This window comes from Echinops telfairi, unplaced genomic scaffold, assembly GCF_000313985.2.
Source record: "Echinops telfairi isolate 266 unplaced genomic scaffold, ASM31398v2 ScPeMD7_3533;HRSCAF=4204_0, whole genome shotgun sequence".
In the NCBI taxonomy this organism is placed as follows: domain Eukaryota; kingdom Metazoa; phylum Chordata; class Mammalia; order Afrosoricida; family Tenrecidae; genus Echinops; species Echinops telfairi.
The window spans coordinates 87,632,256-87,655,991 of record NW_022107431.1 but is presented as its reverse complement, the minus strand read 5'-3'; the positions used below and the strand labels follow the sequence as shown (position 1 = coordinate 87,655,991).

The window sequence follows — 23,736 nt, the reverse complement described above, 5'->3', positions numbered from 1 at the left end:
TGTAAAAGATGTCGGGGTTAAGTGACTTGGTAAGGTGTCTTAGTCCTTCCTTATTGAAAAATAGCTGGCATTCTGAGCACACTGGCACCATTAAAAAGTAGGAGGCTGGGGCCCAAAGAGAAGGATGTACTCATAGTTATTCTTTAGCAGTTCTTCCAAACCATGAGCAGAGGGCAAGTGCACAGACTCAGCCAAAGGCAAGTCAGCGGCTTGGCTGCCAGGCAGAGCACCCGGTGAAGCACGGGAGCAGTCGTTCATCAACTAGGTCCCAACCGCCCAACCCCCAGTGTCAGCCCTCCTTGCCCTTTGCTGCCTCATCCACTGCCCAAGTCAGCCTCCTTAGCCACAGGGCTCTGGCCTTGTAGTCTTACTCTCACGTGCTGTGTTCTGACTGCTCAAGCTCTCCCCAGCTGCCCTTGAGACAACTCTGATTCAGGATGGCCTCCGGTGTCGGAGCAGAACTGTGCTCCACGCAGTTTCCAATGGTTGATTTTTGTTAGAGGTACATCACCATGCTTTCCCTCTGCGGCACCGCTAGGTGTCCTGGAACCCCTAACCTTTTGGCTGGAAGCTGAGCACTTCACCACTGGCATCATCCAGGAATTCCTCACTATCTATTGTTTCACTTGATCAGGGGTCACACTACTTTCCATACACAATTGATACATTTTATAGTTTGTTGGTCTTTTTTTTTTAAGAATTACATCATCATGGATTTATCAAGTGCTCAAGAGCCGGAACACTTTCATTTCCCAGCATTAACACTTAGATGCAATCCGTCACTGGAAAGTTTGTCATTGATGATTCCCTGCTACACACTCCTTTTAACACCTAAAAGTCAAGTTAGCAATACTTAACCCAATCTCTTTGAGGAGAGAGGGGAACTTGGCTTCCAAACAGTCAGTATTTTTATCACCAAGATTTCTGGAAGAACTCAATTTTAGAAACTGAATTCATGTGCAAGAGCGTAGCAAGTGATACAGTTTACACTTGGTCACAGTTTTCTCACTTTATGACATTACTGTAACAGTTAGAGAAGAGAAACACACACACACACACACACACACACACACACGCACATTTATATTCACACACAGCATAATTTTATGGATCCAGACAATACTTCTCCACTTAAAAAAATAAAACGAAGACTGTTGTTTGGCCACCCAGGCATAAGATCCACTTTTACCTGGAATGTAAGAATGCAATACTCTTCAAGTAAACAGCAACTGCACAGTGAGAACAATATACAGTAAGATTGACACATGCTGTCTTAAGAGGTCCAGTAAAATGTAGAGACTAAGGAAAGTCAGAGAGATCAGCCAGGAAAGTCAGTGTGCCTTCTCTCTTCCAATCGGATTTTAATCCATTACCCAAGAGAACAGTATCGTCCAGAAGATAACGTGTCTTCTTGTGACAATTTTAAATGTCATTGAATTGAGCTGAAAACTTGACTGAGTATTGTCTTCAAAGTCCTAGGTCAACAGAAAAATAAACCTTTATGGGAATTTCTATGTCAAAGTTAAACAGCCATTTGACCATATACTAAGGTTTCTAAAGATACTGTGTAGGGAATGAAAAAGAGTGATTGGCATACATCCACTGTTTTTTTCCTTCCCATTGTTCTCATAAATGTTTTTTAGTTTAGCTGAACTAGACAAATATAAATAACACATCGTAAACATGGATACACATCTCCTAGGACACAACACATGTCACAAAATAGCTCTACTTCAGTAGTGTAACTGTGGCAGAAACGGACACCTGTGATACTGTGGACAATTACATTTCACATTATCAGGAGACTGATGGTTACAATGGCATTAATCAGTTGATGGCGTTTTCTATGGACACTCAGACTTCAAACTGCACAGCCAAAGGGTGTTCCTCTGTTGGGAGATTCTGCAAGACCTTTCAGTCATCGAAGCAGCTGGGTCTCCTCACCGGACGCCCTTGGGGAACTTAGTTCAAGTGTCTGAATTGTCGAAAGCCAGAGAATTCATAAGTGAACATGGGAGCCATCACCATTTCGCTGAGCATGGTAAACTTAAGAACATAACCGATGAGACGACACACTCCTCTAGGTTTTGAGGAAAAAACAAAAGAAAACAAAAACCACCCACGGATTTCATTTCCTGGGCTGCCAGCGAAGCATCATCAGCTCACAGAGCCTCGGCAGACGTGTCTGTAGACACAGACATGGTCACCTTGGCGATCTTGACCGTGCTCTTGATGCAGCTCTCGGCGGCTCTGTGAACACTGGCGGCGTTGTTGGCGTGCTTGTGCAGGCAGTCCGAGTCCCCCATGCTGTTATCCAGAGGCTGCGCGGTGCCTTCGCATGAGGGGAACATGCTCCGGAAAGCGTGTCTCAGGTCCTTGCTCCTCAGAGCGTAGATGATGGGATTCACGGTCGAGTTCAGCAGGCACAGCATACTGCAGAAGGCAAACACCGTCTTAATGAGCTTGTTCATCTTGCCGAAGACATCGTACACCATGATCGCAAGCAGAGGGCCCCAGCAGATGATTAAAACCACCAGGATCAGGACCAGGGTCTTGGCCAGCCTAATGTCCATGCGGGCTTGGTCAGGCCGAGTCACCTGGACTTTGCCATCTTCGGTGGTGTGGATGATGATGCTCTTCTGGGTGCCCCGCTGAATCATTCGCACCGCGTGGCTGTGGGCCTTCCAGAGAATGTACATGTAGGCGTACACGATGAAGAGCAGCAGCACGCTGGTGACCCCGATCCAGAACATCAGGTAGGTTTCGTCGATGAGTGGGAAAATGTCTGAGCAAACGGACTGCAGTTTCTTGCAGTTCCAGCCTAGGAGAGGCAGCACGGCGATCACAATGGCGATGGTCCACATCAAGCAAAACGCCACCACGGCCTTGGGCCGAGTGACGATCCTCTTATAGGCCAGGGGCCTGTGGATGGAGATGTACCTGTCGATGGCGGTCAGAAACAGGCTGCCCACGGAGGCAGTGAAGGAGGCCGTGACGCCGCCTAATTTGAACAGAAACACGTTGGGGCTGTCTTTGCGGTGGAACACGTGGAAGTCAACGAAGCTGTAGACAAAAATGACGCTGCCCAGGAGGTCTGCCACTGCCAGGCTGCCGATGAAGTGGTAGGAAGGCCTACAGCGGAGGCTGCGGGAGTGCAGGATGACGCAGAGCACCAGCAGGTTCTCCAGGACAGTGAAGGTGCCCAGCGTGAGGGACAGCACAGCGATGGCCAGCTGCTGGCTGGGGTTCAGGATCATGAAGCACTCCATGTCCATGAAGTTCTCCCCACACTGGATGTTCTCCTCATTCTCCTTGTAGGACGAGAGAGATTTGTTGTAAAACTCGGTAATGTTCACCTGGTCTGCTGGGACCAACTGGGGGTTGTCGCCCGCAGTCATCTTCTCTTGGAAGGGGCTTCCCCGGAAGGAAGTTAAAGGGAATTTCTGAGGGAAGTACCCTAGTTTGGAGGCCATGTCGCCTTTGATGTCTTCGTACTGAATGTCATTGGAGCCCACGTAGAGGAGGTCTGTCGTGATGGTGCGGAAGGTGGTATCTGCGAGGCCATCTAGGACCGACTTCATCACCTCCGTCTTCGATTAGGCCAATCTCAAGATGACGTGGAAAGGGGCCCTCAGGAGGGAATCCTAACAGGAAGGAAAACACATACGCTGCATCATGAGAAAGCCAGGAAGATATAAACAGACATAAAAACCAGGAGAATATAAACACACTCCCAGAAGGGACCACTGTACCATCCCATTCCTTTCTCTGAACACAGGGCCAGTTCTCAGAGGTTCAGCAAACAAAACGGGCCAGTCACTCAGAAGAAAAGCCAACCATCATTTATTTTTTGAAAGTCAGAAGCATTACTTGGTATCTAGAACAATTAAAATGATCATCAAAGCCAGTATTTCACTGATGTAGTAGCCTCCCAGAAACACGGTCCTTACAACACTTTTGTCCTCCAGCGTTGTGCCGCCATGAGCGGCATGCCTGGACCTCCAGAGCCTGGCAGGAAAGCCCAAGCCAACTCCCTCGTGGTGTTGCCTCCGACTCGCGGTGACTCAGTAGGACAGCACCGCGGAGGCTAAATCGTTACTACGGAAGTTCAAAGCCTCCTCGTTCTCTGCTTTGACACTGCTGCTTTCGAACTGGGGTTAGCAGCCCGACAAATAACCCACCAGGCCGTCAGGGCTGCGAGATGAAAGTCAATGAATGTTTCTTGGTGTTGCATGCATTCTATGGGGGTATTAGAAGTGTTAGCCACCTGGCTTCTACTGCTACAAACACACCACGTACTGTCTTCATGCGAGTGGGGGTGGAGTAGACGGTATTGTCTTCCACAGCTCTGCTCTTGAAGATTTCTCACCTGCCATGCAGGTAAGAGGAGCCATGTAAGACAATGAGCACGGCAATGTCAAATAAGAAACGGAATTGTGTTGTCTGAGTGTCCAGTGTAAAGAAGGAAGAGATTGTCGAGAGCTAGATAAGCCATGGGGCCATGGTGGACAGATCTGGGTTTGAGTCCTGACCCTATCGGGCAAGCTTCTTTAAGGAGAAGGGCGGAACACAGCTGACACCAATCAAGAAACATTTCCCAGGGGGCAAACTTGCACTGAAGCTTCTGGGAGACTTGGAAAGGAGGACTGCCCAATTAGCAGGGAACAGGAGACGGGGTGGATGGTGCTTATGGCTTTCCTTGTATACAGCCTTTCCAACAAGTCTGACAGGATGAACATGCAAAATTTAGAGGATGTTCAATACTACGCTAAGGAATTTGGTAGATTTAATGATTTTTAACTGTTAGGTAAAACGTGATTATTAGGCTCTTGATTTAAATAAATTATAATTGTTGATACCTATATGTGGTAGTTACATAATTTCATGTCAACTTGACAAATAGGTTATAGGGGTGGAGTCTAGTCGGTCAATCAGGTCACAGCCTGATGTCTCCTTATGGGCATGACCTTCTCAGGAGAATTCTGGGAGTTTCCTCTCTTCCTCCCTGGAGGTGGGAAAGACTTGATGCTTTGCCTTCCTGTTGACAAGCCACGTGGAGCCATGCTGATGGAAGCCAGAGCCCTAGAGATGCTTCCACCACCACTGGATCCACAAGACTTTCCATCCACAGATCTGTGATCTTCCTGCATTCAGCATCATTGCATGTGTCGTGTTAGTCTAAAAAGGAATTTACGGACTAATATCAGACATCTGGGCTAATATTAGACCTAGGGCCTTGATCTGGACTGGGCTGGGATGTTAAATTAATATACAATTGCTCTTTGATATAAAGCTTTCTCTTATACACACGCAAGCGTCTCTGGATTTGTTTCTCCAGTAAATCCAGACCAACACACCATAACAATCAGTAAGGATGCAGAAACAGGAGACCCAAACCCAGCATCTAAACCAGCTTCCCAGTGCTTCCTTGATTTCACAGTTCTTGCGAGTCCCTAGCTTCAGCCTTCCTCCCACTGTTAATTCTCAAGTGTCCTTGGGTTTGCTTTCCGTCAGTCTGTCTGTCTGTCACATCCCCATCTTTTCCAGAATCTATCCTATTTGCCCCACCGTGAAGAACTTTCTGATGAGTCAACTCTGTTCTTTACAAATGTGTTTGTTAGAAAATAGCAACAGCAACCAGCGTAGTTACGTTGAGATGGATGGCTTCCACCCATAATCAAAGGACACAGACGACAACTAGATGTGTGACAGCAAGCTGTTCTGCACAGGGCTTCAGAGTATCTTCTAACAGACCAATTTGCCACTCAGTTTGATCCGTTCTTAAAGATATAACTTACCCTGGCCACAGAAGATGACTGGCTGCTCTCAGATCAGACAATCAGACTTGCCCACCTGCCTCCTTTCCTTCTGCCCTCCCTCTGCCTGAAATACTCATTTCCAAACTTTCTGCCGGATAGATTCATCTTTTAAGACCTAGTCCCAATGTTACTTCCATTCCTGTGACACTCTCCGCCCCCACCCACCCCCCTGTTCAGCCTTCTTTTATAGGCCTCATCAAATCATATAATAATGAGCACAGGAATGATTATATTTTCTTCTATGATTTACAAGCCTGAAAACAGAGGAATGATTATCTTTTCTTCTATGATTTACAAGCCTGAAAACAGGGCAGCTGAAGAGAGAGGGAGCCGAGGGAAGACTGGCTCCCTTGGAGTTCTGAAATGTTCACAGAAACCTAATAAAGTGGCAGTTGAATTTCATTAGCTGGTGCATTAAAACAGTTATTTAATAATATTTATTTGCCTTTGCCTAAAATTAGAGAAAAGAAAGGTAATTATCTCAATGGGTATGTATTTGGCCTAAAAACCAAAGCTTGAATTTTCAACTAACTACTGGGAGTCATTCTATTACCTCTATTCTATAAGTCACTGCCCCTCAAGTAAGTAACTTCCCCTCTAGCCAACCAGTCTTCTGCCTTAGAGACACGACATATTTCTTGTGACTCACTCCAGAGATATCCGAGCATATTTAAACAAATATATATGCATTGCTGTTGTCAGGTATTGTTAAATCAGTTTTGACTCATAGAGACTCTATGTACAACAGAACAAAACGCTGCCCAGTCATGCACCAGCCTCACAACCATTGCTATGTTTGAGCTCATTGTTGTAACCACCTTGTCAATCCATTTGGTTTGGCAAATCTTCCTCTTTCCCATGGCCCTTCTGCATTACCAAGCACGCGGTCCTTTCCCAGGGCCTCGTCTCTCTGGATAACATGTCCAAAGTAGGAGAGGAAGGGACCCCCTGCCTTGCTTCTGGGGAGTGTTCTGCTGCCCTTTTTCCAAGAGAGATGTTTTGCTCTTCAAATACATTGAAGATAGTTCCCTATCACCACTTAAGGATCTGTTGGATCAATATGACCAGCATCAATCTGGCCAAGATGACCGGTATCCTACTGACAGAGATTTTTGACTATTATAAATACCCTGAAATAATCTACCTTCCAGTACAGCACTGCTCACCCTGCTTACAGTATTGCATTAACGCAACTTACCTTAAACCCTTCTTTCTTGACTTCTATAATCACTAGGTCTTGCCGTTTTTCCCCTTTTATGAACTTTTAGAGTGATCATGTGCAGATGGCAATTGGGAGCCATTTACGTGTATGAATTTATTTATTCACACCATATTCCTTTGAGATGGATGCTCTAATTATCCCTAGTTTACAAATTAAAAACATTGAAAGGGTAGTTTTCCATTTACACCCAGCTGGAATGTGACAGAGTTAGGTGGTCTGACTCTAACGCTGCATACTAACCAATACTAAAGTAATGCAAGCCACATATGCAATTTGAAACTTTTCAAAGCCAGGTAAAAAGACAAAAGAAAAAGGTGAGATAAATTTAATACTATGATTTCCCTACTGCAATATATGTACATATATGATCACTTCAAATGGGGTACTTGGGGATGAAAATGATGATGAAAATGCCAGCATAGAATTGCTTTGAAAATTAAGTAAAAGAATGCATGTAAGACACAGCATAGTACCCAGCACAAAAGTGAGTCTTCAATAAATATTAATTATAATCATTATTAAGGCCTTATGAATCTTCACCATATACTATTCATGATGATTCAACATAATTTATTATGCTACTTAGATTAGATGTTGCTTGTTCAACTTTGTCTCAGCACTTAAGACAGAAGCAAATGGAATATACACACATAGGTGATGGAGAGGGAACTTTACATGAGTGTCTATTATATTCGGTCCCATGAGAGACATCATTAAACTATTATGACAACTTCATCATGTGTTTACTTTAAAGCCCATTTTACAGATCAAGCAATAGAGGTCAGTAGATGTTAAATAAATTGCATAGACTAGGCTGTGTTTGCAGCTAAATCCATGCCTGTCAAATTCCAGGGTCCTTGCTTTTGAACTTTACACATTCTATTCAGGACTAAAAATAACTAGGGGAAAGCCATTTGCATCTTTATTATATTCAAGGCTTCTAACCTCTTACAAAATAATAATTACAACTACTGCCTACTTAGTCACTATTACCTATCCCAGCCCATCTAGGTAAATCTGCCTACTGGCATGGTCCCAAGGATTAAAATTTTAGTATTTAGAAAAGCTACAAAGCTTCTTCAGTGAAGACAAACGATCAGACTGAGTAATGCAAAAACATGTGTTCCTGTGATTTACTCTATATTAAGATCACCACATATGTGATCACAATTTTCCATTTTAATGTGACCAAGCATTTTCATCAAAACAAACTAGCTTGTTAAAATCTGAGCCGGATATGGTGTGGTCATGAGTTGTAGAGTAATTTCAGTTCTGACATAGGCCAATTTTAATTAAAGACTATAGATTAAAATACATGCATTGTGAGAAATTCAAGGATCTTAGTAATGTCAAAACACCACTGTGTATAAGTTATTATAAGTTAATGGGATCATGGCAGGAAAGCTGTTTTCTGCATTTTGATAAATTTTCCCTTTATTTCTATATTTGGGTTATTACAGTAACTTTTATCTTATTATTTTTTTCATTGAGAGTTTTCTTTGAAAGTTTATTAGTAATATAGTTTAAGCTTTTGGGGGATGCAGCTTCTGTTCATTTTTCTTTTGCTTGTTACTAGGAAAATCATAATTGGAAATATCTAGCAAGATGTGTAGATACACCTATTAAAGAAACTTTATTATATTTTTATATAGTTATATTTTTATTATAGTTATAGAAGAGAAATGCAGTGAAATTTTAAAAGCATTTTCCTAGAATTCTACTTTAAAAATATAACCAACATACTCAAGTAGACTAAGGTACAAATCATATGTTTTAAACAACAGTAATTTTAAAAATCTGTGAACTTATTTTTTTTTAAAGAAAACCCCTCAATTGTGAAATGTTGTCATTTGCTACCTTGTCCTTTTTATGTGCACATTTACCTCCCTCTTCCAATCATATACATCAACTCGCATCCTAGGGCATCATCCAGGGAATTTGATGGACACAGAAGCAACTAAACACCAGTCACCATGGAATTGACTCTGACGCACCATAGCCCATGTGTGTCGGAGCAGAACTGTGCACCACTGGTTTCCCAATAGCTGCCTTTACAGCCTTTCTTTGAAGATGCCACTGGGTTGATTCAAACCGCCAGTCTATTGGTTGGCATTTGAACCATTTGCCAAGACCCCCATAGTAGCAATGTCAGGTTTCAGAAAATGTTTGATCAGAGTCCATGCCTTTGTGTCTATAACCATTATGGCTGTAGATCAGCCATGGCCTGACTAGACAGAGTATGGAGTACGCTATCAAAATAAGGCTTCAAATAGAATTGGAGATATTTCTAAATCACTATAATTTAATAACATGCTATTTTAGTTTGATTGCCCCATTAGAGAATACTATCTTTAGCTTAGAAAGACATTTCAATGATCTATATATTTATCGCCGTGGCACCTAGGAGTTCAATATTTATGGGATGTTCTGGGCTGGGGAGCCCCTCTGGGGGAATAAGCAGGAGACCAGTATTTACATGTTGTGGGATGTCCCATCCAGAAAGGCAGAAAACCTACTGAAGGCATCAGAAGGACTGTTGCTCTGTAATATAGTTGCAGATTGTGTAGGCCCATTATGCTCCTGCTCAATTATTCTAAATGTATCCGTTTTTAAAGGAAGCAATACCAAGCTTGCTGTGCCTAAATGGATAGCAGAGGCTCTAAGTCTTTGTTTATTCCCACTGCTGTCCCTACTTTGTTGGCTCTGTGTTACTCTGCTAGAATGACCTCATAGAAGAGCCTTGCAAAGGATGATGATGCCATTGGATGTATTTGTTATTGTCCCTCAATTGGAAGCAAATCTGGTTTCAACTAATTTGATGAACAAAACAACAACAACAATAAAATAAACTGAACTATACCTTGCTAATATGGTTTTCTGAAGTTAGTAGGCAAATTTTTAATTGACTCTGAGAACCATATAAAGTTTCAATCGTGTCTTCAGCGTACATGGCAGATACCACAGGCCAAAATCAGAACTGATGCTCCACTACCGCTGAGTGAGCAATTGAGTCTTTTCTGATTCTCACTTAATCATTATGATTTAGGCAGTTTTTAAGGAGTTTGGCCAATTTTCCTATCTTTTCTATAGCAAAGTGAAATAATGTATCGACTTAATTATCCTGGTAACTCAGGAAAAATACTTCATCTTTCTTCCTTGTATTAATGTCACCTCCTTTTCCTGTATATAAAAGAAAATTCCATTATACTAGCAATAGTTGGTTGGCTTTAGAAGGTTTAGCTTTTCATATATTTTGTAGCATAGAATAAAAGTTACCAAATGCACCCTTTTATGGTTTATTCTTTACTAATATTATGAGTGGTAGATTTTTTTTCATTAAAATATATCAATATGAACTAAATAACATTAAGACACTTACAAAGTTAAACTGCTGTTCAAATTCAACTTGAAGTATTCTTAATGACAATGATTTAATGTTAAAAACTTTGTTAAAACTCAAGGATATCTGGGCTTAAGAAAATACCTTTATAAACGACATTGACTTAGGTACTTGCCGTTAGGTGAAGATGCTGTAAGAGAAACCTAATCCAAAGATCTGTTGAGCTTTATAATACATTCCATTCACCATTTAATTTTGTTCTGCTGTCTAGAGGTGTCCTACTACTAAGTGCCTTTGTCCTTTTGAGAGAGAGAACTTCTCTACATAGGCTGGAAAGTACAGTCACTAAGCATAATTGAAACAGCCTTACCCTAAATACGAATATACAGTTTCACTTCAGTAGAAGTCATGAGCTTTATGCAAAAAACTTCTCCAGAGTGACTCTGTGTTGCATATGCTTCAGTCACTACAAAGAGGGCGTGGAATATTTTACAGAACTCAAAGGCAATGGCTGAAAGTGTGCTATGTGTTGTTCAGTGTGTGCTGCATACTTCCTGCAGTTTCTTCTCCCTTCATCCATCACCAAAAGGGCATTTTTCTTCTTTGATCCTCTGAGCATGCAAATTAAGTCTCACTAGAATCTTCTCTTGCCTGCCTCAAATCTCACACAATTTAGCCAAATGCCCAATAGAGACAACCCCAATTCCTAAATATTTTCATTTTAAGAAGTGTGTGAATTTTTGGTTAGTGCCAGCCATTGCATGAAATTCTACTGTGCTTCTCTATTGTATACTTGAGAAAAATGAGGCATAGAGAGGTAAATGATTTGCCAAAGGTCAACCAGAGGGAACAAAATGGGACTTCAACCCGGGCTGGCAAAGCTCAAAGTCCTTTCTCTTAAGTCCAAGATCTGGCCAATCTTTCGGTTTTTGAGGGAGAAAAACAAAACCAAACCTAACCGCCATAGAATCAATGTCGGCTCATAGTGACCCCCCTGTGGACTTCCAAAACTCTATTTACAGGAGTTAGAAAGCCAGCCTTTCTCCGGCAGAGCGACTGGTGGTTTCAAACTGCCAACCATGAGGAGCGCTGGTGGTGTTTTGTGAAAAAAGGGGAATAAGTAATGCATGGCAATTTTACTCAATGAGCAACTGAAATCTGGAGGAATGATTGACAGCAAAACCTAGCCCTGAGATTGTCAAAGGCAACAGTATGGCCAGTGACTTAAAGCCCGAAGTCCTGTTTGGTTTGTTTGTTTGTTTGTCTGGGCTGTCAAATGAGCCGCGGTGGCACTGCTAGCTGCAGGGTTAGCTGTTCAAAACTACTAGCCACTCCTCGTGAGAAAGATGAGGCTAGCTGATCCTATAACATTTTACAGCCTCGGAAATCCTACATAGGATCACCGTGAGTCAAAATCAGCTAAAGGGTAGTGAGTTTGTTTGTCTAGTTAGCTTGACAAATCATGAGGAGCTCTGGTAGTGCAGTGGGAAAGGTACTTAGCTGTCAACCAACAGGTCAGTGATTCAAACCTGCCCGTCACTTCAAGGGAGAAAGATGAGGCAGTCTGTTTCATAAGATGACATCCTGTAAACTCTATGGGGCAGTTCTATTCTGTAATACAGGATCTCTATGGGCCAGAACCAACTTGATGGCTGTGGGTTTGGACTGACGAATAATAAAACTACATCATCATCGTTATCACTGTGCTCCTCGCCTGCATTAGTCACAAGGACCAGCAATCAGTTGGTGTTGATAATGACATTTTCCATAACACTAGCGAAGAACAAAAGAAAGCTACTTCTTTAAGTAACAGTGGGGATGAAGGTATAAATATCCATTTCCTGTGTAGAAATTCAAGTTCACTTCAAATAAGTCAACTTCCCAAATGACCAGTGTGTTTCTCTTGGACCCAGACAGCAGAGTGTCTGGGCACAGTTCCTAACTTCTGGACAAGAATTGGTAGTCAACTGGAAAAAATACTATGAACCTCTTTAGAGGTCTGTGATAGTTAAGGTTTTGTGTCAACTTGGTTCGGCCAACTCTCAAAAGTTTGGCGATTAAGACGTCTTACTTCCCTACAATGAGTTCTAACACAATGTCATCACTTACATAAAGAGTCCGCTCTGAGCAGCCATAAATCGAAAGGAAGTTGGAGCATGGTCCGCTTCCAATATAAGTGGACAGTGGAAAAGCTCGTTTTGCTTTTTGCTGGATCTGGATTCTGCATCTGGCTTGTTCACTTCTGCTTCTTTGGACTGCAGCCAATGACCTGTCATGTTGCCAGCTGCTGATCTTGGACTCATTAAACTTCGTGGCCGGAAGCCTGACCTGCTGACCTTGGATTCATTTGTGTCTTCAGCCACAAGCTTGTCATCTTCCTATTGGTGTTGAGTTTATCAGCCCCTGCAGCTAAGCAAATCAGGAGAAGCTTCCAGTCTAACCTCTGTCTGACCCATGGACTTGGAACTTGCCCACCTTCTATGAGTCATTTTCTTGACACGCTTTCTCTCTTAATTTAAGCCTGTACATATAAAAACTCCACTGGTTTTACTTTCTAGCAAATCCAGCTTAAGACAGGCTCCGACCAGTCATCATGTGTTGGGGACTTCTGGTACTACATGGCTGGTGGGTATAAAGTTATATCAACCCTCGGATGCTTCATTTAGTACGTTTGTGTTGAGCACATACTCTGTTCCTTTCAGTAGAAGCATTATATTCCAGCCATTAGCCTTTACCTTTTCTGAGATGCTGCTGGTTGTCAGAATTGATTTCAGCTCATAGTAGAACTTCTCCAGAGGCTTTCTGGGTTATACTTTACGGGGGCCCTTTGCCAAGTCTTTTTCCCAGTGGGCTGAGTGGGCTTGAAGTGTCAACATTTCTGTTAGCAGCTGAGCCATTGGGTGCCCAGAGTTCTCTTTCTGTGACCTACTACCCACAAGGAGGCAAATAAAATGATTCTCCACTCCACCCTACTCCATCAAGTCCACTCCCCTCTCTCCCACCCTTCAGGTGACAGAACGGAATCGGTTATGAAAACATGTAATAGCAATCTGATGTTTAAACAACGAAAGTACTGGACTGTGTAAAACCCCTTTAGATATGTGCTTTGAGGTCTTCTCCCAAGGGAAATCGGTGCTTCCGACCCTGAATGCCTCGAGGACAGGAACTCGCCTTCTAGGGCAGCGGTTCTCAACCTTCCTAATGCCGGATCCTTTAATACAGTTCCTCATGTTGTGGTGATCCCCAACTATAAAATTATTTTCATTGCTACTTCATAGCTGTAAATTTGCTACTGTTATGAATTGGGTGACCCCAGGAAAAGGGTCGTTTGACCCCCAAAGGGATTGTGACCTACAGGTTGAGAACCGCTGGTCTATGGTCTTGTGTGTCCTCTGCCTGACGCAGCCGCAGACCCACAGTAGGTACTCAATACGTGTTTACTAAATGAGTGTTGGTGTGTGTATGCAGCTTGGCTGGTCTAACTTAACAAAATGACTTGTAAACGTGGGTTATTTTCCTTTACATTAAACTCACTTGTATGAATCTTGATCCATACAAACATCCATCTGGGGGGAAAAAAAGTCTAGATTTAAAAAGTTATACAAACCGAATCAAAATTATTGACTATAGGATCTCTTATCCATTATAATATGGAAGTTACATTAATTAGACAAGTGGAAGTTATGGGAAAAGATCAGATATTTGTTTTTATTCCAATTCTTGTTCAGCCTGGGTGTGTACCATAACTCAACCTGCTTAGCGACATATCAATGACATTTAAAAATCTCTCTTTGTGACATGCACAACCTTTAATGAATCCTAATTACAGACTATTGATAGACCTTTAAAGCCACTGTATGAAAACGTTAATATAATGGACATTTTCTTTCCCACAAATGCATGTTATTAGGCATTGATCTTTTTGAAATGAGTTTCTCCATATGCAAGAGTATTTTCCAAACAGCCTGTCAAGAGAAGTTATGTGAATATTCAACCACTAGATGGAGTGGCTTTTATAAAGCCCCCAGGAAACAATTTGTTATTCTACTCCGTGGACATAGTTCTTGCTTTGACTGGGCAACTTCTCTTCCTGCTGCAACATTTGAGGTATTTTACAACTTAATTAATTAAAAAATCAATAAGGAGACATGTTAAGGAAAAGTTAAAATAGTCATTACTCCTGGTTACCAAAACTAAATTTCTAATTGCATTTCTGGAGCAAAGAATTAAAAATAAAAATTAATTGTGAGTATTTGCAATTCTGCCTCAAGGAAGTAATTGAGAATGAGTAAAGGAACGTAGGTCTATGAAGACAAGTGATATGTTTATGCCAAGATCCCAAGAGATGCTGAGAGTAAGAAGAGAAGTCTCGGGAGCCCCAAAACAATGCTCATAGCAAACTCAACGCGTTTCTATTTTACGAAACAGTTGGCTTTCTATGTTTCAAATACAAAATCACCAACACAGGTCATAAGTCTCTGATGAAAAAGAATGGAAAATTGTTTTCTATTATTATGAGAACTAAAATGGAATATTTCACAGGAGAAGTGAGTATTTGTCCAAGTGCTTCCTACAAATTGAAGAAATGAATAGATAGTTTCCTGAATAATTTAATTTCTTCCCTAGCATGCTTTCACTGGAAAAATTTAAAATAAGGTCTCCATCATTGTGTAAATCCAGGTTTCTCTCCAAACATCATTTTTAAAACTATGTAAAATAAATAAATAAAAACTAGTTCCTATGTATCACGTACTTTAGCTGATATGTTAAATATAAATTTTTCAGAATGTACTAACAAAGAAAGATATGAACAGAAAATGTGCTTTCATGATGCAAATAACTATACACAAATAAAACTGGAAGAATTAGAAGTCAGAAGAAATGCACAATATACTTTGGAAGTGTAGTTAATAATGAAGAAGTAAGCATGCAAATTGGATGCGCATACAGAATGTTTACGCCATGGAAACAGAGGTAACTCGATTGTATTCAATATTCAAGGTCAAACCATTAGAAGGATGCTCGGATGCATTTCTTAGATTCTGAACTGTGGAGCTGAAAGGCTTTGGGAGCAAAGAGCCTCTAGAAGCATTGGGAAATCAGTTCGGTGGTGGTGGGCTGGAAACTGTAGTGTGCATCTGAAAGAGCAGTGAGAGAAGTCACACAGCGGTTTTAAAGTCCATGCAGGTTCACCCCATGGGCAGTGGTGACTCTCAAAATGTGGTCTTTGAGCCAGCAGCATCAGTATCACCTGGGAATTCATGGACAAGGCAAATTTTTGAGCTCCATCTCAGATCTTTGGGATCAAAAACTCTAGAGTTGGGTCTGTTTTCTCACAGTTTCCAGGTGACTGATGCATTGCAATGTTGAAGAATGCTGTTACAGATTACTGAGGCCCATAAAAAAGGACTAAATGGAGGGTGTTAGGGAAAGAGAAGACATCGAAGTAAGCTGAAGATCTCAGGTTAGATAGGAAGAAAGAATATTCTATGAGTTGTGGTTAGCAGCTAGAGCCTATACGTGCAGCGCAAAACTGCTCCCCAGGGTTCTCTGTTGTAACCTTTTGGAAGCAGAACTCCAGGCCTATCTTCTGAGGTGTCTCTGGGTGGGTTCCAACCACCAATAGTGGTCCAGCACTTCACAGCTGTGCCATCCAGGGACTCTATACTATGAGTGTAGGTTTTTAAATCATTGAAATGGGTTGTAAAAGGAGCCTGCTCTTGAACATTTAGGTCCTCCTAGAGATATTCAAGACCAAAGTAGTCATAGTTGGCTGGAATAGTATCCTGCAGTCCAGCTTGGAAACAAGCTTCAGGAGAAGGGCATCTCTCGTGGTTTTTCCATCTACGATTCAAGGCCTCTCTGAACTTTTCCTGAAAACATCCTATTATGCTGTCCAGCAAAGGAAAGCTCCCAATACAATATGTACGTACCCAAGACTCAGCTATAAAGTAAGAGCCTCACACCGTTCTCTCTTAATTTTACTCACGTCTCTGCAAAGCTTCACAGGGCAGCTAGCCATTTCTTTCCACACCAATGATGGCACTGTGGGTTAGACACTAGCCTGCTAATGAAAGGTTGGTGGATCAAGTCCACCAGCAGCTCTGCAGGAAGAAGACGAGGCTGTCTGTCTGCTCCCATAAAGACTTACAGTGTCGGGAACCTACATAGGGCCACTATGAGCTAGAGTTGACTTAATGACGGTGGCTGAAGGAACTCTTGATTATTTACCTTAACAGAGCAGGAAAAATGAAAAGCAATGAACATTCCAGTTTATTTTCTCCTAGCTGCAAGTGTTTGTTTCTGGTTCTTCTTTCCCCTCAAACCATAAAATAATGTATCACAGGCGACTAACCCAGGAAAGAACTAAAATGGAAAATTTGCAATAGGCCCCAATAATTCAGCTCCTCTGTTAATTATCATATGGAATTGCCCAAGTGACTGGAAATTACTTATATTGTTTAAAGCTGGTCACCGTCTTTCAAAAATACTAAAAGTTATAAATATGGAAATGTGTCCTTAAAGCGTTTAAATGTATGACTCTAGGCAGACTGTTCCCTGTCTAATTATTTCATCAATAAAAATGGATCATGGATTGCTCATTACTTATAATTAGTTTCCTTAGAAGAGAACTAAAATCATTCAAAGGTTTCCTTTTTTGATTGTCAGAAGTTAGATCTCATTTCCAAAAAGAGTTCTATATTGTCTAAAATAAATTTCCCCACATATGAAGATACAAAATTCTTTGTACAATCTTTTACCTGCTTTGGTTATGTGTTAAAGTATCTTGTGTTTCTTTTACTCCACGTTTATATTGCTTCCTCACCACAGATTGTACAAAAATTAGACACACTGTACAAATTCTAATAGCAATCAGGCTGAAATGAGTGGAAACTCGGGTCTATGTACCCAGCCACACTGCAATGAGCCAAAATACTCAGCTCATAGTGACATTAAATTAGTCCAGTTTATAAACAATGCATTTAGTTTTATAAAGAAGAAATAAAGTTGATTTAGTTTTAAATGTAATTGAATTAAAAGCAAATAGCAATGATGGCATAAAACCTAAATACTTGGGGTAGATTGATGTTGGTTTACTTGTTAAATATCTTTGATCTCTTGACCAGTTCCAATCAATGTTATGAACTTGCTAGTACAAATGTCCATATGTAAGGTAGAAATTTTCTGTTTTAAAATCAATGCTGCACTGGACCTCTTTAGAGTATTGACTGTTCTTTGAAGACTAAGGTGCGTCTGATCTAAATCATGGTATTTGCAATTGCCTCCTACACATGGGAAAGTTGGACATTGGATAAGGAAAGCCTAAGAATTCTGGTGTTGGAGAAGAATATTGAAAGTACCATAAACTGCTAAAAGGACAAACCAATCTGGGAAGAAACGTGGCGATAGTGTTCCTTAGAGACAAGAATGAGAAGACTTCATCTTACCTACTTTGGACATGTTGTAAGGAGAGACCAGTTCAGTCCCTGGGAAGGACATCATGTTTGGTTCATTAGGAGAGCAGCAACGAAGAGGAAGTCCCCCAAGGAGACGGGCTGACCCCGTGGCGGCGGCAATGACTGCCACTGTTGCACAGACACCATGGGCAGGATGTCCTTCTTGAGGCCCAGGGTCACCATGCATTGGCCGGAGCTCACTCCATGGCACCTAGCAACTCACAACAGCAACATCCTAGAATTTACCACCAATGAAGGCGCAACACTTCTTATCGCAACTCAATTTGCAGAGCTGGTACTGATTGCAATTTTCCTCTCTGAAGATGTGGTCCAAAGAAACGATGAGTAAATGAAGGGAAAACGGACACCTTCCCTTACGAACATGAACTTAGAAAAAACGCACCATTATTATATTTCAATTACATTTAAATATATTACTAACTTATGCAGGGAGTCCCGGTGGTGGAGTGGTTATGTGTTGGGCTGCTAACCTGAAGGTCAGCAGTTTGAAACCAGTGGCTGCTCCGTAAAGAGTTTGAATTTTGGAAATCCACAGGGGAAATTCTACCCTGTCCTATCAGGTCGCTATGAGTCAGAAACTACTCGATGGCTGTGAGGTTTTTTTTTATTAACATGTACAGTTTGTGAATGCAGTTATCAGTGTATCAAGCTACCACAACAGATTGCATAGCATATCTATGGTTTCTCTGATTTTTTTTAAACCCCAAACCACCAAGATGCTGCATTGTCAATTTTAATAAGGTGGCTATCATTTTAAGTTCTAAAGTTAAAATAATAATAATGAAATGAAATCTGCTAGAGTTTATGTTAATAACAGGGACTCACCTTTAAAGAGACTTTTAGTGATAATCAAATCGCCATTCAACTAACCCAAACTCCAAACAATTAGGAATTTAAAAGGATGGGAAAATTAAGACATTAGACACTAAAATATTGTGCTCTTAGGGAAAAAGTATTTGCCATTTGTGTTAGGAGAAAAGGAAGTTTAAATCTCTTTTGCAAAATGCAAAATCTGTTGAAAACTTAACCTAAAACACAGAATATCAGACAGTAGAGAGCGATGGACTTAGGAGAGTTAGCTGATACACAAAGATCTCCAGCTCACATATTCCAAAACAAAAGAAGTAAACAAATAGGGAGAACTCTGAACATTTCCTGAAAGCACAGGTGCGAACATTTCTCCAGATGGGGCTTGAATAGGACTATCGGTATTTCCCCCAGTAATTGCTATGTCAGGCTCTGTCGGGTCCACTGGCTCAGGTTTGGCGACTAAACAATTCTTCCCTCAAAAACCCATCCAAACTCAAGTTTGAACCTCAAGATTTCTCTGAACAGTAAGTTATTGCCTTTTGAATAATTAGAGACTTGCTTGCCACAACCTACCCAAATGACTTTTTTTTAACTAAACAGAATTCTAAACCGAGTACTTAACAATCTGCGTGGCAAATATTTCAAATATATGGAAAACAGCCATGCAAACGACACCAGGAATATTTTCGACCCACAACTCTCCTGAAAAACTATTGTAAGGTAGCCTTTATGTCACCATGAGGCACCCTCTTTAGTGAAGAAATACGACCCAGGAAAGCGCTTAGTAAATATTTGATGCTATGAAATGGACATAATCACACTGATTACTTTATGTAATGGCTCTGACCTATTACTACTGATATGCTACCAACATACTTGTAATCTAGGTGAGCGAGTTTGAGATAGGTCATCAAATCATATGAATCTTAGCAAGAAAGACAATGAGGAAACACTAAAATGTTTTCCTTTTTCTTGGCCAATTTCGTATAGTCTTAACTTACTGATGATAGCATTATAAATTGTAATCAATAGAAAATATAACTATGTTAACATGCACTTTGTGAGACATTAAAAACTTGGATATTTCCTTCCAATTGGTATGGCCCCTATGGTGAAAATTTTGTTCAACCCATCACTATTGATCATAAAACTATAATTGAATGTGCTTACACCTATCGATATATTTATAAGATTCATAGAATTCATGAGACTGGAAAGAATTTCCACCAGTCCCAGAAACCAAGAGCAGCCTTATTTTGATCCAAGGTTGGTACTTCCCTTTCCCTTGAATCACAGCTGCTGATTTAAACATTGATATTTCCCCAAACTTGTGGCATTTATTTAAAATCAGAACTACAGGTTCAAATGTATCAAGACAACATAGCTATACATTTTTTGTGATGATATACTTCTATGAAGAAGTTTATGTGTATATGTATGTATGAGCATGTATATGTAGTCATCTAAAATTATGCAGTACATAATTTTATGTATTCTGAATAACATTCCTTGTTTCTCTTGTTCTAGAGAATGTTTTGGAGAAATCTAAATTGAATTGAATTATAAAGTTAATTGTATCTAATCTAAGAATATTATAGATAAGTAAATTAAATGGTTATGAAGGCATTAAATAGCAATCCAGTGGCAAAGTGTTGAATCCCCCACTGCTCACAAAACAGCATCCATGCAGTTATAATAATATAAGGTTAACGATTTTATAGAAACAAATTGAATAGGCACAAATTAGGAAAGAGCTGGGGATTCAGAGGGGAAAATGTGGTTAAAATTTTGTTAACAGAAAGTCTACATATTAGTTTATCTTAACTCATTTTCTCTTATTCTTTAACTTCTTTACCCATCTTCATGCACTAAGAGAAACATCCACAGAGTTTGAAATCTCTGGAAATCGTGATGTGCAGTCTGTAAACCTGGGCCTCTACAGTTTTGCAAGCAATGTTGGGTCCCAGGTTGTTTCTGAGTCAAAACAGACTTATAAATAATTTAAACCCAAAGGCTGGTTTCACTCTAACTATTTGTCAGTTCAATTAGAAAATGATGAATACAAAAATAGAAGAAACAGACTTACACTGGTGGAGACATGGCATCCTTTCTAGCAGGGAATGAAAGCTCTCATCTGTGTGCTTTATGCAACTGAGCTAACATAATTACCCCCAGAGTAACAGGCGGCAACCTGAAGGACACGCTCCATCTCACTAACCAAATTCAAAAAGCAGTAACCAAATCTCATTCGACTCATCATGTGCTGTTAGGTATTTCCAAATTCTATTTCTTACTCTTTTATGCTTTTGTTTTTGTTTTTGCAGTATTCCTGGATAGCTAATTATGGGAAATAATCCCTTTCTCTATTAGGCCAACTGTCTACCGCGAAGAAACATTTGGTAAGCCTGGTAAACTATAAACTGCGATTACAAGTTCCATTTCATAATAGTTTATTCTTACCCAGCCAAGTATCCCCAAGATAATTCCATGCACCAATAGGCAAGGCAAGCAAGGAGCCTGTCTACATTGCCTGGTGGTTAATGTTAATTCTGAGTCAAAGCAAAGAAGAATGTCATTCGATTGTTTTGAGAGAGTTTTCCAGGCTTCGCCTTAGTAATTAATAAGCTGACACTGCATACTAAATACTTATCAACACAATCCGTGGGGCTGCTTCTTTCTTGAGAAAATAGGTAAACCGACTGAAGGGGCTCTCTTGGAATAGACGTCAATGTGCCACAAAGACACTGGTCCTTTTGGAGAATATCATTTCCAGCAGTTTCATCTGGGTAACATTTAACAATTTCACTATTTTAACATTTTGAAATGCCAAAAAGAACACACTGATCCTGCAGCTAGGCTTATTAGAGAAGAGCAATCTCACAGGCGAGACAGAGAGAAACACAGTCCCTTGGGAAAAGGGTAACAGAAAAAGACAGAAAACCGTGGATAGCAAACAAACCCAAGCACAAGTCCAACGTTTAACCTCATTTTCCCCAGAAATTGTGACTTTATACACCAACCTCAATAATATCAGCTAGGGCTTATTGATGGGGTCTACCATAGTATTTGCCCCATGTATACCATGCTGATGCAATGCAAATGTGAGGATTTGGATATATCTACTTTATCCTCCTAACCACACATACGCACACATAGCAATTTTATTTTAGAGAGGTTGAAACTGGGCATGTCCATCCTGTGGCATTGTTTCATCTCCACAGAGACAGGAATACAATGAGCCCTCTCCCCACCGACACCTGATACCTATCTCATCTAAGAGTTCTCCTCCCTGGAGTGGGAGACATCTTTGAAACAAAGAGTTCGTTTACAGTAAGTTCTCCTGATAACCTAAAATGGATTAGTTTTTAAAACCACATCCAACATTAAAGCCTCTTGCCCAGCTGGGCTAATTGCTATAATGCTTCCAAATAACTGCCTGTAGTGTGTTAAGCATTCTGGGGGTGCGTGGATTCTCTTCATGTGTGTATATTGTCAGAAAATCACTTATCTCACTTAAGAAACGGTACATGCCTCTTATTTTGATCAAATTGCTCTTAGCTCAGTTAGAGAGGGGGAGGGCGAAGAGTACCAAGAAAAGAGAGAGAGAAAGAGAGAAAAAATCAATCAGTATATCTTCCCTTGCAAACTGTCAGTAGGGTGGGATTAGAAAAGCAACACTTTTAAATCAGATAAAGCCCTGTGGGAACCTGAAAGATTGGTTGGTCTGAGCATCTCAATATTCTGCAAAAGAGATTGATGTCAGTGGTGACACCACGGATACTGGATGTCCACTGCGTTTCTGCTGGAGATTGCCTTTCCTCCATTGTTCAAAGGATATTCACTTGCAATATAAATGAGAAGTTATGAAACCAATAAAGATCTCTTTCAACACCTTTAAAACCAGAAAACCCATTCTGATCTTTTCTTGGATTAAATGCTGAAGAGGCTTAATCTACTACGCAAGCAACAACAAAGGCAAGAATACCAGTGATTTGAAGGAAAAAGACGGGCAGCAAAACGATTAATAGATTACTCAATATTTTTGCTTTCCTCCTCTGTCAGTTTAAAGGCTTTGAGAGATAAACAATCTCTTAGGATTACAAACATGCATGTTGCTTTTAAACTTCCAAATGGTCAAAGGACAGTCTCACGTCTAGTGCAGCAAACACATTTGCATTCGGGAGGTGATCCGTTTATGCCTGAAAGCCTTAGCAACAGGATATGTCTTTTAAAAAATCAACTTTACTCATGTAATTATTAAGTTCTAATGGCTAGTTTTGAGTTGAATGGTCCCATCAACGTTCAAATCTAGGCATTAGTTAAATGCACATCCGTTATTCTTCACAGAAAAGTTATATGCATATTGATTTACATATGCACACACATATATGAAGTTTATTATTTGGCATGCATTTTCTTCTATGACAGGTAGTATTTTACTTTTACCAGTTTCACGGTTTGGTGCATAGACAACGTGTTGTTTCTATGCTAAGACTTGGAAGCTGGTAAGGTTGATAGGCAGTAAGCATCAACTCCAGCGCCTCTTTTCCCAACACATACATTACACATTCTCTCCAAACAAACATCCGTGCACACCGAGAGCCAGGTGCACACACAGTCAAGAAATAGTAAATGGTCGAAATCTCCAGAAGTGACCGTTAACAGGCTGGGGCCATACTGTTATAAACATCGACGCACGTTTCGCTCCCACGGAATAACAACTCAAGGAAGGACACTTGGGGGCCACACTGGTCAGTCCCCGAGAGGGCGGGAGGCGGAAGGGAAGAAAAGTATCCTTAAACGCCACTCGGTCAGGTCTTACCCTTCGCATCCCCTAGTCCTCGGGGGACGCTCCCTCGGCACCTGTCGCCCAGAGCGGGGGCTGGCTCTCCGTTAGGACGCAACGCGCCCCCCACACTCCACGGAGAGCTCTGCGGGCAGCGGAGGCGCCCCGCCCGGGCCAGGGGAAGGCACTGGCGCCTGGGGAGCCCAGCCGAAGCGGAGGCAGCGAAGAAGTGGGGACGGAAGGGGTGGCAGCGAGAGTAGCGGGCGGGAGGGCGGCGCCGG

The 23,736-nt window shown here is 41.1% G+C and overlaps 1 protein-coding gene across 1 annotated transcript; it reads right to left on the bottom strand.

The window, feature by feature from the left end:
* Positions 1-1,613: 1,613 nt before the first annotated feature.
* CNR1 (cannabinoid receptor 1) lies at positions 1,614-23,684 on the bottom strand. Its single transcript, XM_045294637.1, has 2 exons — positions 23,492-23,684; positions 1,614-3,644 (listed from the first exon to the last, which is right to left on the bottom strand). The coding sequence occupies exon 2, from the start codon at positions 3,579-3,581 to the stop codon at positions 2,163-2,165; it is 1,419 nt and encodes a 472-aa protein (XP_045150572.1). The 5' UTR covers positions 3,582-3,644; positions 23,492-23,684; the 3' UTR covers positions 1,614-2,162.
* Between the last annotated feature and the right edge of the window lie 52 nt (positions 23,685-23,736).